Genomic DNA, 16,357 nt, shown 5'->3' with positions numbered 1-16,357 from the left:
ATATATTAATGTATCCAGCCTTATCCCATTACAAACAGGGGCCTAAGATTCAAAGAGGCAACATGTGAAAGATTTGGTTGTGCTTTAATATCGAACTAATCCATGGCTTCCAGAACAGTAACATGTTGTGAGAAAAGCAGTAATAGACTGAAAAGGAAGGATCCTTATTTGACTGGTGGCTGTGCTCCAACTTGTGAAGTTCTGCAACTACTACTGCAAAAGAAGCAAGCAAGAAAATGTAATGAAAATTAAAGCAGTACCCTTCATCTTAAACAGCCTAGGGCCAGGATACTTTAAGGTGTCAGAAGTTTGTGTCACATGATTATTAAGGCTATTTCTATGCTCCTTGCTCCTCTTTTCAGCAAAAAAGAAAAGTCAGAAAACAAAAAATAAGGTCTGTTGGTTTTAAGGCAAGTTTATAATCTGTATGGATTCAAACATGTAAACCAGAAGGGAGACTGGGTGACTAGAATGATCTCTCTCCTGCAAACACGGAAGGTGGCAACTGAATAGCATGCATCCTTTTAGTTTCTTAGAAGCTTCTCAAGACAATAAACACAACTAGGTTTCAAACCAAATTGTTCAACAAAAACTCTTATCCAAGACCAAGCAAGCTTTACAAAAAGGGCCTATAACTATGCCCCGCCCCCCCATAAGATGCACCCTATGGTTCCTCCCTTAGTTTTGATGTAGGCAGAATAGCATATATGGTACAGTTCTAGAGAAGTGCAGGATGTGGCTTTAGGTATAGAATTAAGTTTGTAATCTCTGGTCTCTTTTTGAAACAAGTCCCTAGAACTTAATACTTTCAAATACATTTTCCTGGCTATGAGAAAGTCACAGGAGATTCTGAATAGGTTTCCAGGATTTTGGAGCCATGCTTCAAGTGCTATTTTAGCTCCTCTTACACAAAAGAAAAATACAAAACAGTAAAAACTACAAAATTATGCAAGTTATACAAATTTGCATACCATACTTGTTACACAGAATCTAGCTTTTCTTGGCACACAATTTAGATTGTGTGACTGCAGAAGTTTAATGGCATCCTATCTACAAAGGCTCTGACATAGGTGGGCAATCTCAAAGTATAATCCTACATTTGAGTACTGGTCTTGTCCCCCCCACACTATTTCAGGTTGGATTGGCCCTGGATTTAAGCTCATGTAACAATTAATATGCAGATCCACACATTTTTCTTGAAATTTTTATTCCAAAATCCACCCCATGAAACAAACTTTCCCTTCAGAGGCTGGTGTCTTTGCTTCTTTCATTTCTGTGATAATATGTTTGAGGAAAGATTCTCTAAAACCATTATTGGCAAATGATTAGAAAATGAAAAAACGCAACTAGCTCCCCTCCCTTTAGCCCCAAGTATCACCCAACCCTAAACATGTCAACCGAGAGAGCGCAAGACTTGAGTTTTTTTTTTACCCTTAATGCTTACATTTAATTTTAAAGCACAACATTGGAGATTGACTCTAAGTTAGCAACAAAATATATATTTACAATTTCTTCAAAAAAACACAAAAAAAAACAACCAAATCCTTTTAAACAATAATGACTTTCTTTAGGGAGTTTTATTTAGGGAGCAGGATTTTTTTTAAAATCACTAAGTGATTTTCATATATAATTTCTCTTTCCTTTATGTCACCATTTGCCCTCTGAGGTGGTGGCCAGTTTAGGCAATGACATTTCACAATTTGCTTCTGAGTCTCTTAAGCCACAGTCATTTGAGGACCACATTTGAGAAGGCTGTAGGACAGCAAAACCTAAACCCACAATTCTACCCTCCCCAGTCTTCTGCTTGTTTCATCCCCCTTGCTGCAGGACAAGATTCCTCCTAGACTAGCGCTCATGACATGCCAACTTGCTGTAGTTCAGCACTCCTCAGGTTGACCAATGCATATGGAGAGTTGTGAAGGTGCTCCCACTTTTGGAATACGAAAAAAATGGAAAATACCCAGAGCCTAGATATCTCCAAGGTGGGAGTTATCTGGGCAGATGCACTTGAATCTCCTATTTATGGCTATTCTTACCTTCCTCCTTTGAAACAAAACAAAATTTTAAAAAACCCAAGAGATTGATTCTATAGTATTTTTTCCACAGGAGCCAATACAACAAGGCAGAAAGTTTCCACTTCTAGGAGAAGATCAGTGGGCATTTTTGCAGAAAAATTCTATTTGCAGCAAAGCTCCTGTGTACTGAGGCACTCTGGAACTTATCACACTAGCACTGTCCTCTCAGTAAAGAAGCCTGCTCCTTATGTGGAAGCGAGGGGGAACCTCTGGGTTTCGGTAGATCTAAATATACATTCCCCCACCCCATCCCCAGTAGTGCAGGGGAAGGTGCTCTTCCCTGAGGCTCAGGTGCCATAGCGTTCAATGCAATCAGGCTGAGCAATTTGGAGAGCTATAGGGTGGATATTCCTCCCCCTCCCTTATTGCTTCAGAAGCAGCAAGGGTGCATTGGGCTTCTCTGATTCTAAAATGGCTCTCCTCCTTTCCCTTGCTGCGCAGACACTGGAGAGCTCTTTTCTCCTATGTGAGGCTCAGAGGGGGAGGCAGGGGTGAAGGGCAGTCTAATTTGTGCTATCACTATGGGGAAGAGAGCAGAGTGCAAAGTGTGCATTCAAACCCTGACAAGCTCAGACAGCTGGAAGGAGTGTCCAGTCACTCAGGCAGGGGGAAATAAAATAGGGATCCAAAATATTACCTTTCTTTCTAAAGTGCAAAAAGCTCTCTGCTGCCCAAGAGAGAAGTTCTTTGGACCGGCCATTCATTGCAAAGGAAGAGAGGCAGCTAATGGGGGCATTCACCCGTCTCCCAGCTCAAGAGCCAACAGCTAAGCACCCCAAGATGTAGGCATTTCTTCTCCAGTCAGCATCTCCAAGAGCTCTTGTTTTAGCAGACTGTAGAACATGGGACAAGCAGAGACCATTTCCGCTGGTACGAGATATCCCACTAGATGCCTCTCAAGCCTTCAAGCTCTGCTGCAGCTTTCCCTCTGCAAACACTGTCACCTTTTCAAAGTAGGAAAGATAGGACATGCCTGCTTGACCACCCTCTAGGGACAGTCTGGGATAAGACCATGGCTGCCTCCATATGGAATTTCAGCCATCCCCTCACTAGCCTGAAGTTGGAAGGTGCCTGCAGGCTAACCCAAGGCCACATGGAGATCCCCTCATGACATAAAGACACTGCTATTGTGGGCATTACAGCCTCTAAGTAATCAGCACAAAGCAGTAGCTGCCCTTTCACAGTTGCTGAAGGGCAAGAAAAGGAAGCTTAGCAGAGTGTGGCAAGGCAAGAGAAGTTACTCCCAGCCTAATGACTCTTAATCTTATATGAAATTATCAGAGGAACAGGGAACAAAAGTGCACCTGTTCTACACCATCCAGGTCTGATTTCCCCATAATCTGATGAGGAAGTGAAATCTGTTTTTTTGTGGAATTTATGGAGAGGTGCAGAGTAGAGAGGAAGCAGGACCTTCCCCCTGAAAAAGCTGCTACAAAACAGAGAACGTAGCTGCCGAGCAAGTACCTCAATGAGAGCACCCATACGGCAGTATCTTGTTGCCATTCTTCAAATGCTGACCTGCCTGGTGGGATTTCTGGTCTGCATGAGTCCCAAGTGCAGTCACAAACAGGCTGGCCTCTTCCCACGCTTGTGGAGATGGGGGAAATTGGGGGAGGGTATGCTCTCCAAGAGGGGTTTGTCTGGGATCTTTCCTTCTCTTCAGTCTGTTTGCGGTAAATCTCTAGCTGATTTTCTGGATAAGCTTTTCATCAGACAGGCAGTAGAGGCTGTTGATTGACAGGTCTGAGATGAAGTGCTCACAAGCCTTGCGGGTGATCTGCTTGCAGCCTCGCAGGTCTATCAGGGTGACATTTGAGATGCGCCGCAGATACAACAGGGACTGGTCTGTGAGCTTATTGCAGCCTATGGAGAGGAAGACATTTTGATTTACATACTTCCCATTCTTCACTTTCACAAAGACATGGAGAATGCACTACAAATACTGCAGATGACAGTCAAAGAGATGCAGTTATAAATGAAGGGTTCTGTAACTTCTTGTGGAAGTCAAAAGTAAGATTTTAAACAAGCAAACTTGTACCCATTAAAGTCTCCAAGAAAAAGTTCAGCACCAGTAACAGCCCAGTGCCAGAGTTAGTTACATAGCCAGTTAATCAATTTAATTCTTCATAAGGCCTCTTCAGCCTTTCAGCTTGTACTCTAAAATAAAGCGCCCTTCAAACTGATATGAGGGAAGGAAAGCTGGCAGCATTGACAGGCTGTTTTGGAACAGAGCATGTCTGACTTTTTGAATGAGCTACACACAGGAAGCCATGAATCAGGTAACCAAGGTAGAGATCCTTCATAGCCACTTCATTTAGAAAAAGTGAGATCAAACAGACTTTCTTCCTTAAGGCTGATTTTAATTTGTGGTCATCCCATATTGAATATGGGGTGATGAAACATTCTGAATGCTTTCACCACACATCTAATAGAAATTAGGAAGCCACGCGAAATTGCTTCTGAAAAAGACAACTTGGTAATGGTATACTGGAATTTGAAAAGACAATGAGGGATCAGGAAACTTTCACTGAATACAGAGAATGTGCAAAGGTTATGCAATGCTGCCAGAGATTCTCTCAACAGTTATTTAGCTATTAGTTTTAAATCTTTCACTTATCTTTAGGGACTGTGGTGAAAGTTCAGCTGTACCTTAGCTGCAATCCTCTCTTTTCACTGGTGACAGAAATCCCAGAAAAGTAAGAGGTCATATAGCCTTTGCACTATCAGCAGTCCTTACTACATCAGGGAAGAAGGGTCACACAAGCAGCTAGAAAGCATCCAACTGCACACACCTGCCATGTTGATTTCAGTGAGCGAGTTTCGTGTGGAAGACCCCACAGCTGTTAACAGGTTTGTTGACTGGTCTGTAAGGTGATTGCAGTGACTAAGATCAAGTCGTGATAGGAGAGGCATGTGACGGATGATAAGCCGGAGTGTGGCATCAGTAATGTCCAGCCCAGCCAACCGGAAGTCTATCATATTACGGAGTTTGCTGCGATTGTCTTGACCTGTACAAACAAATGCAATGATGTTGAGCAGAAGAGCATTCTCATTACCCTGTAATGAATACACAAAAGTAACATGCTATGGAGTGCAACCTATATTCCTCACATGCCAACTTTGCTGCCCTCCCCGTGCTCAGAAAACACATATTTGGATGCATCTAGAAGGCAGACATACTTGGTTTATCTGATGGAGGTGTGAGCAAGTCCCGGATCTGAGGATCCTTGATTCCTACTGCCCACCGAAGATCGAGAGTCCTGAGTAGTGGGCACGTGGAGGTACTAAGAGCAGAGACTGCCGACCAGGAGCAGCCTGCTAAGATGAGGTCTTTGAGGCCTGTCAGTGACAGATGGAAAGGGGGAGAATGTTAGAATTTTTAAAAGTTTAGAACCGTTCGTTTCCCACGCAACTTTCTTTGGTAAATTCATGCAGATTGAACAGTACAGTTCCCACCCTGTTTTCATTGCTGATCCACTGGGAAGCAAGCACAATATTGTATTTGAGCCCTTATTTCAGGCTACAAGGATGGGAAAGCAAAATACAAGGGAGTGTTGGTTTTTCATAAATTTTGTATTCATGTCTCAACACATTTCCTATCTATTCAGTACAGTCTGACAAAAGGTCACAGAAATCCATCCATTAGTTACCTCTGCAAAAGACCTAGGAATGCAATCTTATAGAATCCACAATCCTGTATATAAGTGAACGAAAGCATTGCAGATTTAGCTTTAGACACTTAAACTGACACAAAAGGTGGAAAGATAGGGGTCTTGCATACTTGGTAGTCTAACAATGAGCCAGGTGAGCTGTTTTCTCGAAATATTGGTCCAGCTGAGGTCAAGGCTGACCGGCTGCCTCCTGATGATGCCACCTAGAGCCAAGGGTGTGATGGACTTGTACCTACTCAAGTCAATCTTCGTCCACAATCTTCTGTCACCACACCTAACAGAGACACACTGAGTTATACAGGCAATGTACCATCATACCATCACCACTTTTATATACTTGGTAATGTCTGATAAATCTCTGTGACAAAGTCTGAATAAATTTGTGGAGCAGCAGCTTGATGAGCAACTCTTGAAATGGAGGTGTGGAAAAATAAAGAATCTCCCAATCTCTACTTTGGCTCTATCACACCTACCCCTGCCACAGTATTTACCTTTCATAGACAAATCTTAAATATCTTTTTGCCCATGGGAACAAGTTCAGAGCCACAGTTCTTGCAGGCATCTAAAAATAGCTGGAATAGCAACCTATGAAGTTTGTTGCAGTAATCTTTAATGCCATCCTTTGAATTTCTGAAATTCAACTTTGACTCTGCTGACCCTCTATTATATCCCACCATCCAGCTAGAAAAAAGTACACGTTGCCTTCCATTCTATGGTATCACAAGGGTTGTAAAGAACTCATTTGAATCTCAGAAGAGTCAGGCTCATGTGAAAAGACTGGCCTAAACAGTTCCAATTTGGAAGATGACAACCTGATTACAACCGGTTCAGTATTTACAGTCCGCAATTTAAAGATGTAAATCAGGGAAGATGGAGAAGTTCCCTCAGCAATCTGAAGAACAGAGCATAACTGTGAGATATCTCTCCCCACACAAAGGTGCAGAAGGGGGCAGGCTAGCTCAACCTCTTAGGAGTAGGAGGCAAACATAAGCTGGTGGCCCTACATCCTTGAAACTATTTTTCTTCTATAGGGATAAAGTGAAGAAAATCTTAGGAAAAAGCTTAAAAGGACTAGGTTAGAAATTAACTACTAAGAATGCATTGCTTGCCTTCTCAAAACTTTTTGGGAGAAGATATTTCTACTTTTGGGAGAAATTGGTGCAGTGATTAAGAGTGAGGGACTCTAATCTAGAGAGATGGGTTTGATTCCCCACTCCTCCACTTGAAGCCAGCTGGGAGACCTTGGGCTAGTCATGGCTCTCTGGAGCTCTCTCAGCCTCACCCACCTTACAGGGTGTTTTGTTGTGGGGATAATAATGACATACTTTGTAAACTGCTCTAAGTGGGCATTAAGTTGTCCTGAAGGGCAGTATATAAATCGAATGTTGTTGTTGCTGTTATTATTATTACTTCAAGCCACTGTACACATCTGGAATTCTTGGTCTCTAGGATCAAGCTTTATCCAGCCTCTTGTGGGGAAAGCATACTGCCCATACAGAGTAATGAACCAGCAGGAGTTATAAGGATATTCAACTGCTAGAAATATCTTAATTACACCTTTCTATATCATAGTCTGTGACCTCAGATATTAGGAAAACTATCATGTCAAACCGTCATGAGGCAGATGCTTTATTTGCCTTATACACCCTACAGATCGGGATGATGCCAGGCCATTGCTGAACAAGTACCAGATATCAGCATTATTCCATCAAGCTATGATGATCCAGAGTACTGTCACTGTAAGAACTAGACATTTAAAACCTCAACTTAACCTGTTAAATTTCAGGGCACAGTAATGTTGGCAATAGCATTTGAAAGCTACCTTGGGATAGCTTCAGCTAATCACCTACAACTGCAGCATGTCAACTTAATTCTTGCTAGTGAAACAAGGGTACAGCTAACAAACCAATAATCACACTTACTAGAAAGACTTCAACATATCTGTTTATCAATAGCTTTTCTATCAATATGTGTTTTTTTAATATATTGGCAGAATAGTCAGGGAAGGTCTGTTTTACAAATTCTTCGGTCATGACCTATAATGTACATTTTGGTATAGACATCAGAATCAATGTCAAAAGCATTTCATCCATAATTTGTTCTAGCAAATACCTGAATATTTTACTTTAACCCACATCAACAGGATGAACCGGGAAACCAGTCCTGTGCTGTTTGATGTAACACTAGAAAGTTAATTACCAAAGTAATAATCTTTTTTCTGTCATGGGTTAAAACAACTTTGCAGGGGACCAGCACAGAATCCTGTTAGACCATGACCAGCCATGAAGAAACTATTTTCATCATTCTAGATCAGATTAGGATCCATTATGCCAGCATTTGGCTTCCAACAGCGACCAGACAGGTGTCTTTCAGAACCCCCAAACTGGAACTGCATGCTAATAAACATTTCCCATTTGTTTCCCAAATCTGGTAGGTATATGCAGCTCCTGAAGATGGAAGTTCCATTTGTAGCTACTGTAAACCACTTTGGGGATTTATATATTCCAGAAGGTTGATATCAGTGCATTTATTTAACCCCCTTTCAAAGTCATCTATGCTAACAGTCATTGCCACAGCCTATGGCATTAATTCCAGAAGTTATTATGCATTGTTCAAAGAGGGTTTTTTGCCCTCTGCCTACATCTCCCTCTCTTTCATTTACTTACAAATATGTATGTGGGGGTGGGGATGTGTGTGAGGTGGGTGGGACCAATTTGACCCAGGTTAAATTGGGTCTGAGAGGCTGTGAATGATAGAAACACTACATGAAATTAATTTTAGCTCTGTTAGTAACAGCCATCCACTTACCATTTATACCAGGTTTTGCATACACGCATACATTCACAGAGCTCCTTGCGACTGAGATAGCGGAAGACAGACATCCACACCTCTTTCTGCATCCAGATCTCCTCACCATCGAGTGCCCTGCCACCTTGACCATTTAGTCTAGCTATCCCACCCTCCTCTGCATTCTCATCTTCTTCATCTGCACTTTCTTCCTCATCATCTTCCTCAGCTGGCTCTTCATCTCCACCTCGCTGGGGCGTTCTGGCTGAACTTTGGCGCATGACAACACGGGGTGAGTGCCGCAGATTGGCGGAGGAGGCAGTGATTGCCTGCAGTTTGGGCACAATGGAAGTGCCATGCATGTCTTTGGTAGGTCTCTGTAACGTGACTGTAAGAAAGGAGCCATGGAGCTTGGCTTTTTCTACCTCTGAAAGCTCTTTCTTGCCACTAGGGTTGTTTTCCTTTTCCCGCACCACTGTGCGCTCTGTGCCTTGCAATCGAAGTAGTTGACGTCGCTTGAACCGCTCATCCCGGCTGGCACCATGAAGATCACTAGGCCCTGCTCCTGGAGAGGATCGTGTCACCATACCACGAGGTGATGCAGGGTCATGGATTAACTGCAGCATTGGGGTGGGTGAGTGTGGTGGTGGAGTCAGAGGCTCCTCACAGCTTCGCAGGGGGCGCAGGACTTTGGCTTGGACTGTGTCATCATCACCATCATCCATTTTCCGCTTCTGCAAAACAAGCAGCAGCAAGTTACTGAAACACATGTGAGGGTTTTAGGCTTCAGAGAGATATGGCAGTATGGGTTAGGAAGTCAAATGAGCATGTATAGGTTGAAACTATAATGCCTACTCCCTTAAATTCATGGGTAGCTAAACTTCTCTCATTATTCTAGTCACAAGAATTGGTAGCAGTCTAGAAATTTTCTTTCCCATAATACTAAAGGGAATTAAGAGTTGCAGAAACAGCACAAGTTTACCTGAGGGCAGTCTTTTAACCTACTGCCTCCCACTAAAATTCATGCAGCGGCTAGTATGGATCCTATAGACCATTTGTTCAAATTACACTGCCCCCATTAATTCCCACTAATAGTCTTCACTGCTAGTGCTCAGCAGGAGACAAACAGCACTCACATCCAATGTGCTGTGTAGCTTGTGGAAGTTACACAAAATACAACAGCACACCAGACAATGACTTAGATCCAACAAAGTGTTTCCTTAGAAGGATTTCTGCCTGCAAATTGTGACTCTTGCTGCTGCAGAAAAGGTAACTTCTGTCTGGAGAATTGCTCTGCTGGATACAATCCAATTTGTTGCGTATCAGAGTTTGGAATGCAAAATACATCCATGTTATATTAATTCTACATTTCAGCTATTCAGCATATAGCCAAATATCTAGACTGGAGACTACAGGTCTGCGTGATAATATATAGACATAAGCATTTCTATGAAAAACTTGACGTGAAGTCCTTGGGGAGGCATGTTTTGATGCCTGCTCTATGGGTTGAATCCAGCCACCTGTGGTCACAAGGACTGTGGATCTTTCCTTCCCCCCCACCCCCACAGTCCTTTCTGAACCTAAGAAACCTTATTCCTTTGGTCAAAGGACCTGTGTAGTCTCATAACTATAATGGACTCAAGGCTGCACTTGGAAGGGTGCAAAATTACCCTCTTCTTTGGTTGTTGTGGATTTTCTGGGCTGTATCGCCGTGGTCTTGGCATTGTAGTTCCTGACGTTTCGCTAGCAGCTGTGACTGGCATCTTCAGAGGTGTGGCACCAAAAGACAGAGATCTCTCAGTGTCAAACTGTGGAGAAGATGTTAGCAGGTAATGCCAAGACCACGGTGATACAGCCCGGAAAATCCACATCAACCATCATTTTCCGGCCGTGAAAGCCTTCAACAATATACCCTCTTCTTTCTCAGCACAGCTGCACTGAAAACAGGAGAGTGGGTGATTTCATCTGCTCACCAGTGCAGCCTATGACACTTTGTCTATTAGATTATGGTCTTGGGATCCTGAGGTGGGAAAGGATTGTAGGGGGGGGGGGGCGGGGCATGCAGGAAAGGCCTGCTGACAGATCATGGAATCCGCCTCTATATATGAATTCCATTCTCTCCATGCAAACAGCCCTGCGCAAAGCTTTTAAAACAGCTCTCTGCAAGTGAACTTATTAAAAATCCAATTCTTCTTTCTTGGTCATCCACTTGGAGGATATTCTAAGGCCAACCCATGTGATAGTCTGTTTCATTACAGTACTGCCTTCTGGATCACCCTCAAGTTATGAAGATCTTATGATCTACCAAAGCTAATCAAAGCTCTATGTCTATTTATATCCAAGAACAATGCTGTAAAGCTGGAAAAGTACTTTCTTGCTCCCACCCCCGCAAATTTGCGGATAACAGTGGTGGAGAACCAACAGTTGTATCAGACTGAAATCATGCACAGTTTATCTTTAGCTATATCTTACTAGGTAGGATCAGACTAACCCCTTAAATTCTCAGGTAGGCGCTGAGAAAAGGATCGGAAACAATTTCATCACGTATCTGAGCTGTAGTTTATTATAGCAGAAGAGTCCCAATGAGGTAAAATCCAAGTGGGAGAAAGAGCAGAACCAGTGCTTTTGGGGAGGAAAGAAAACTTCCCCTGCTTTTAACTTCAATAATAATTAGATCTTCCTTGTCTGCTTGTTCCTCCACCTTTGCCTTCACTGAGATGCTCTTTGCTGGAGACACAGCTCTGTGCAGGATCTTGTAACCATAGTTCTGCTTGGGCAGTGGAATCAGTCTCTAACACTGATATGCTTGCTGTTTACTAGATGGAAGTGGAAAATGCTTCCCTCTCAGGAACTGTTCTTTCTGCAAGATGCCAGAATTTATTTGCTGATAGGCTCTCTGTAGATGCCAGTAGTAAAGCTGTAAATTAGCTTAATTATGAATAGTCACTGCGTCACCAGTGGCAATTTTCATGTGGTTATTTTATTCAATAATAAAACTCCCCAGTTGCTCACCTGACAGACACTTCTGAAGGTATGCAGAAACAAGACCTTAAGACATCAGAAAAAACTTAACCTAGCAAGAGCTTATGCGCAGGTAAGACAGATGTTGGCTTCTGTGTGTGTCTAACAGCAAGTTTCTTCCCTGCATTACCCAAGAACGGTACAATGCACATGAATGTTTTTGTAAAGTAAAAGAGAAAGTGTGGTCTACAGTCTGAAATCTTCTTACCTGGCCTTTCTCCGATTCATCTCCCTTGTAGCACTTTGGACACTCCCAGCAGTTAGGCAATTCATCATTCAGTATTCCTTCCCCATCCATCTGTACAGAAAAGAGTCATTTTCAGCAAGACATTTATTCCTGATGATACTGAAATGAACCAAGTAGTTGCCCCCAAGATCAGATCTTACCTGTAGACAGCCAGGGTGAACAATCTCATTGCAGATACAGCATTCCATTAATTTCTTCTCAAAGTCTTGTGAATCCTCATTCTTATCTACTTCCCCACAAAGTGCACATGTGACAGAATGAGGCAGCCGGGGCTACAAAGTAAACAATGAAACAGGAAGTCACATCACAACATTTTTTCTAAACTTTTTTTTGCCTTGCTCTGTGCTCCACACTGAAGGATTCCAGCGTTAACTCCTTTTCAGGCAGCCACCATGAACTTTTCATCTCAATCCCACTACTTTTAAGAAGCATAGCTGGCCATCTCCTTTCCCCAAAGCAGACTGAAACCAATAATTTCAGACACAGAGGTAGTTTCCCTATCAAATACCCACACTACTCACCGCCAAGCACTGTCGTAATACACAGGACTGCTTCATACGACCAGGCCCACCAAACTTCTTCATATCTCTGCAGTAGTGGCACATGCCACATTCACCCTGCAGACAGGCCTTGCATTTACGACATCGCACCCGCCTTCTGCGAGCACCAGACACTATAGGAGAGACTGTGGGCCTCACAGTTGCAGGCCGTGGAGCTGGTTTCATGGTGTGGGGCTTGGTGATGGGGATAGTAGGTAATCTTAACTTTGGCCGAACCTGAAGTTTGAGCTGAAAAAGTAAGATGGGGAGAAGTTTAGGTGGCTCACATCTTTCACACTGGAGGAAGCACGTGTCTGTTTCAAGAGGTATAAGATGGTAATATGTGGACGTTCAATCTCAGGGACTGGAAACACAAGACATGATACATGGAATGAGTTAGGACTTTGATCCCAGTGTCAGAAATGTTGAACAGGCCAATGTTTATCATTAACTAATTTTGGTTTGGGTAAAACTTGCTCCTAGCAAATGAGGCCATGATTATGACCTTTCTGGTTTATCTTGAATTTCCAATATTCTTTAATCTTAATATCTGCAGTTTATACAAACACCCACAGCTCCTTTAAAGATGCAACGAATGGGGCAGAGACCTTTTCTCAACTAGGAGGCTATTTCTTCCAACTGTCAAAAATTTCTTGTACCCCACCTCAAGCCTCTCATTATTTTAAGCTAAGTTACAGACACATCATTTACCTTATCCCTCTTTGGCCACTGGACAATAGGGATTCCAGTAAGTGCCAGCTTGGGGTCACTGCTTGCGTATTCCTCCAGCAATAGCTATAATAAACAAGAAAATTTAAAAACTCAGTATTTTGTATACAGTTTGTGTGTTTACAGCACTTCTTCACAGCTTTCTGGTAATCTTTATAACTCTGTAAGAAAAATCAGTGTTGTTTTTGTCCCCTTGTTGCTAATGAGGGGCCACAGACTTCTAGACTTACAGTTCATATACTATTACATTTACTCTAAGGAAAAAGTATCACAAATATCTTCCTTTCAGACTGTTTGGCCTTTTCCTCACTGCTGCAATGCCCTATTATAAACCAGATACACGCATAGATCAGTTCTGTTTTACCCAAATAGCAAGCATAAACCAAAGGCGGCCTTTTTAATGATGCTATTTTAGGTGGTATCTCTTTCACAAAGGAAGCTATGTACCTTCCAAGCCATGAGCATGTGGCTGGGCATTAGCAACAAGTGGTTGCAATATCTAGGTATTTGGGATCTCTTCCTTTAATCATGCTTCCCAATGCATCTGCTGTCCACCCCACCCATCCCTGACTGCCATTTCAGAACTGCTTTATTTACTTGAGGTTACTATGGTTACATTTTCAGGAGCCTCCTGCTGGCATCCCCATGTGCAGGAAGTGCAGTGTTTCTTGCTGCCAAGACAGAAAGAACACTGCATGGGCTGGGCTAATTCTCCCTTGCACTTACCAGAGCAAGGGGATTCATATTCCCATAGGAGGCTTGTACTGGGAAACTGCTTCCCAGCAGGGTGGATTAATTTACTCGCACACGCACACGGACTGAAAACCCCAATTTAACAAAACGTCTAGCTTTCTAATGCACATTTTTCTGAACAAGTATATTAACTGGTTGTACAGCAATTAAAATACATCTGATTTCCAAACAGACAGTCTTTACATTATGCAGGAGCATATTCCAAGAGCAACATCTCTTTGGTGCTACAGAATCTTTATCTGCTTAGGTAAAGCAATTGTGAAATTAAGGTTTTCAGCTTGATTCTTTACACACATGTAAGAATACTAAGCAAAATAATTTACTTCTCTCATATTTGGCCCCCGTTTTTTTTTTACATGTAATAGTAGATCTCTCTCAGTATGGATCTGCTTTTAAGAGATGAGTGCAGTGTTTACTATGTTTGTATTACTTTAACACATTTAAACAAAGTTATTTAAAGGGACATAATATAATTAGAATTTAAGATCACTCATCCAGTACCATTCTACTTCGCAGCTGTTCCTCCACCCTTCAAGGGAAGACTGTGGGTGGAAGGAAGTGGCTGCCTTAGCTAGCCCAGCAGAACGTTGAGTCTTCAAGCCCCACCCTCTTCCCTACAGCTTATACTTGAGGAAAGGTCGGCATTTGAGGGCATGAAGACACATGCTGTACAGGGCAGAAGAGGAAACGCTCCCTTCATCAGCCTGGGGCACTTCAGGGGTGGCTGCACAGGCACGCAAGCTCTAGGATGGAAACACCCAGTTCCGCTACCTCCCACAGGGGGTACTGGGTCAGCGGCCCCCCAAAAAAGTGCATGCGCTCATCTGTAAAATACCAACCACCCGCAAAGAGCCCTGTTCAACAGCCCGGGTAAGAGGGCGCTGCATTACTCTTTCACACAATGCCCCCACCCTCGCTAATCAAGCATCAGATAAACACCTCGCCCCTCAGTTTTGGGACAGGAAAATCCCGTAGGCAAACACAGCAGCAGCAATCCTGCGAGAATTCGGGAAGCAGCTCGCTGCCTCCTCAAGAACAATCTCGCTTCCAGTTCTGAGCTGTGCCCCAAAGCGCCGTACCTGTCTGACCTTGCGTAGTTCGTTCCACTGAAGGTGCCGACTCTTAGAGGAAGTTTCCGCGAGTCCCTTTGTTTTCTATTCGGCCAAGTTACAGAGCGTTGGCTTCGATGTTTTTAATCTAGTACACAATATCCCCACAATCCTCCTTCACAAGAGACGCCCCGAAGAGCTGATCATTCCGTAACTCTGCCAGCCCCAGCAACTGCCCAACCAGCAGCATGCTCCTTCCAGAACCCTTCAGCGGAAGCTTCCTGTGCCTGCAAACAATGCTGCTGCGTCACCCACATGCAGTTCCCAGCAATGCTTTGCAACGGAAGATGGCAGAAGAGGAAAAGAGGCCGAGAAAGCAAGCGAGGCAATGTTCAGGAGGGCAGAGCTGTTCTGCTGCAGAGTTGGGAGGGGGGGGGCTGGACTAAGCTGCTAGCTGGCTGCTGATTGGTCAAAATGGCAGCCCAGACAGACTCTTCTCCCCTCCCCCAACACTACTGCAATTGGAGAATCCAGGGCCACCCCCCACGCCCGAGCGTGGCAGACTTTTAGAGAACAGCACAGAAAGCTTAACCCGTTCTGTATGCTGCAGTTTCTCGCCGCCAACCCCCTTCCCATTTGCCCTTGTCTCACTATTTTCCTCAGAAGCACTTCCTGCTTATTAACAATGTCGCCTTCTGAACACCCACTATGACATTTCTTACTCTGGTCCCTTGCCCACATCTCCATGCCCTGGAACATCTGAGAGGTGGAAATAGATTCACTTCTGTTGTAACAGTAAGTCAATGTATTTGAAATGTTGATATAAATATACAGTTTCAGTAACCTAGGAAGCAAATGCTTAATCTAACTCATCTAAGTAAAAGCTTATCAGTGCTTCTGACTCTCACACAAATCAGTTTTGGAAGTTTAAAAATTCGGTACACTAACACGCTTGTGAAACCAAGTATCAGAAAGGGCAAGCAAGAAAATATACCAGCCAAACAAGTATTACTGGGTGATGTGTTGCATTACTGGTTTAGCTGAGAACTAACTATTCTGTTATAACCTTCTACAAAACAAGTAGATAAGCAAGCATCACACCTGTTTATTTGTAAAGATGCTACTACAATGGCACAACAAAAATGCTCAGTGTTGTAACAACCCCGGGGCCTTCAAAACATCAGCTTCTGATGCTGAGTAGCCCACGAAACAATTCTGAGGCTGGCTTACAGCTTGCTAGCAATCCAGTGAATTCATGTAAACATACTGCAGAGGCTTGAGACAAAGGAACAACTTGTAAATACTACAGCTTATAGCAAACAGTAGTTTGGCTATCTTTGCCAGCTCCTCCTCTTTTATTCACACAAGCCATAGTTTGCTTGCAAATCAGAATGAGAAACCATGTTTGCGAGCTTGTGAAGACCACAATTTTCATCCAACTATAGTTTGTGTGAACAAGGAAGCGAAGGACAGGGAAGTAAATGCC

At 43.2% G+C, this 16,357-nt stretch overlaps 1 protein-coding gene across 4 annotated transcripts in view; it reads right to left on the bottom strand.

Moving 5' to 3' along the window:
- Positions 1 to 390: 390 nt before the first annotated feature.
- KDM2A (lysine demethylase 2A) overlaps positions 391 to 16,357 on the bottom strand; it is a 63,732-nt gene continuing 47,765 nt past the window's right edge. For 3 of the 4 annotated variants that reach the window (XM_054970571.1, XM_054970573.1, XM_054970572.1), the window contains 9 exons: positions 13,052 to 13,135; positions 12,323 to 12,589; positions 11,942 to 12,073; positions 11,763 to 11,852; positions 8,555 to 9,267; positions 5,857 to 6,020; positions 5,256 to 5,414; positions 4,868 to 5,083; positions 391 to 3,938 (listed from right to left, as the gene is read on the bottom strand). In XM_054970571.1, the coding sequence (XP_054826546.1) occupies positions 3,757 to 3,938; positions 4,868 to 5,083; positions 5,256 to 5,414; positions 5,857 to 6,020; positions 8,555 to 9,267; positions 11,763 to 11,852; positions 11,942 to 12,073; positions 12,323 to 12,589; positions 13,052 to 13,135 (2,007 nt within the window). In that variant the 3' untranslated portion in view covers positions 391 to 3,756. Of the gene's footprint in view, positions 3,939 to 4,867; positions 5,084 to 5,255; positions 5,415 to 5,856; positions 6,021 to 8,554; positions 9,268 to 11,762; positions 11,853 to 11,941; positions 12,074 to 12,322; positions 12,590 to 13,051; positions 13,136 to 14,901; positions 15,250 to 16,357 lie in introns of those variants that run through there. The other variant, XM_054970574.1, reaches the window with a different exon arrangement.

The sequence above is a fragment of the Eublepharis macularius genome, chromosome 2, assembly GCF_028583425.1.
Source record: "Eublepharis macularius isolate TG4126 chromosome 2, MPM_Emac_v1.0, whole genome shotgun sequence".
NCBI classification, from domain to species: domain Eukaryota; kingdom Metazoa; phylum Chordata; class Lepidosauria; order Squamata; family Eublepharidae; genus Eublepharis; species Eublepharis macularius.
The sequence above is the reverse complement of the archived record's forward strand: the minus strand, read 5'-3'. Positions and strand labels throughout refer to the sequence as shown.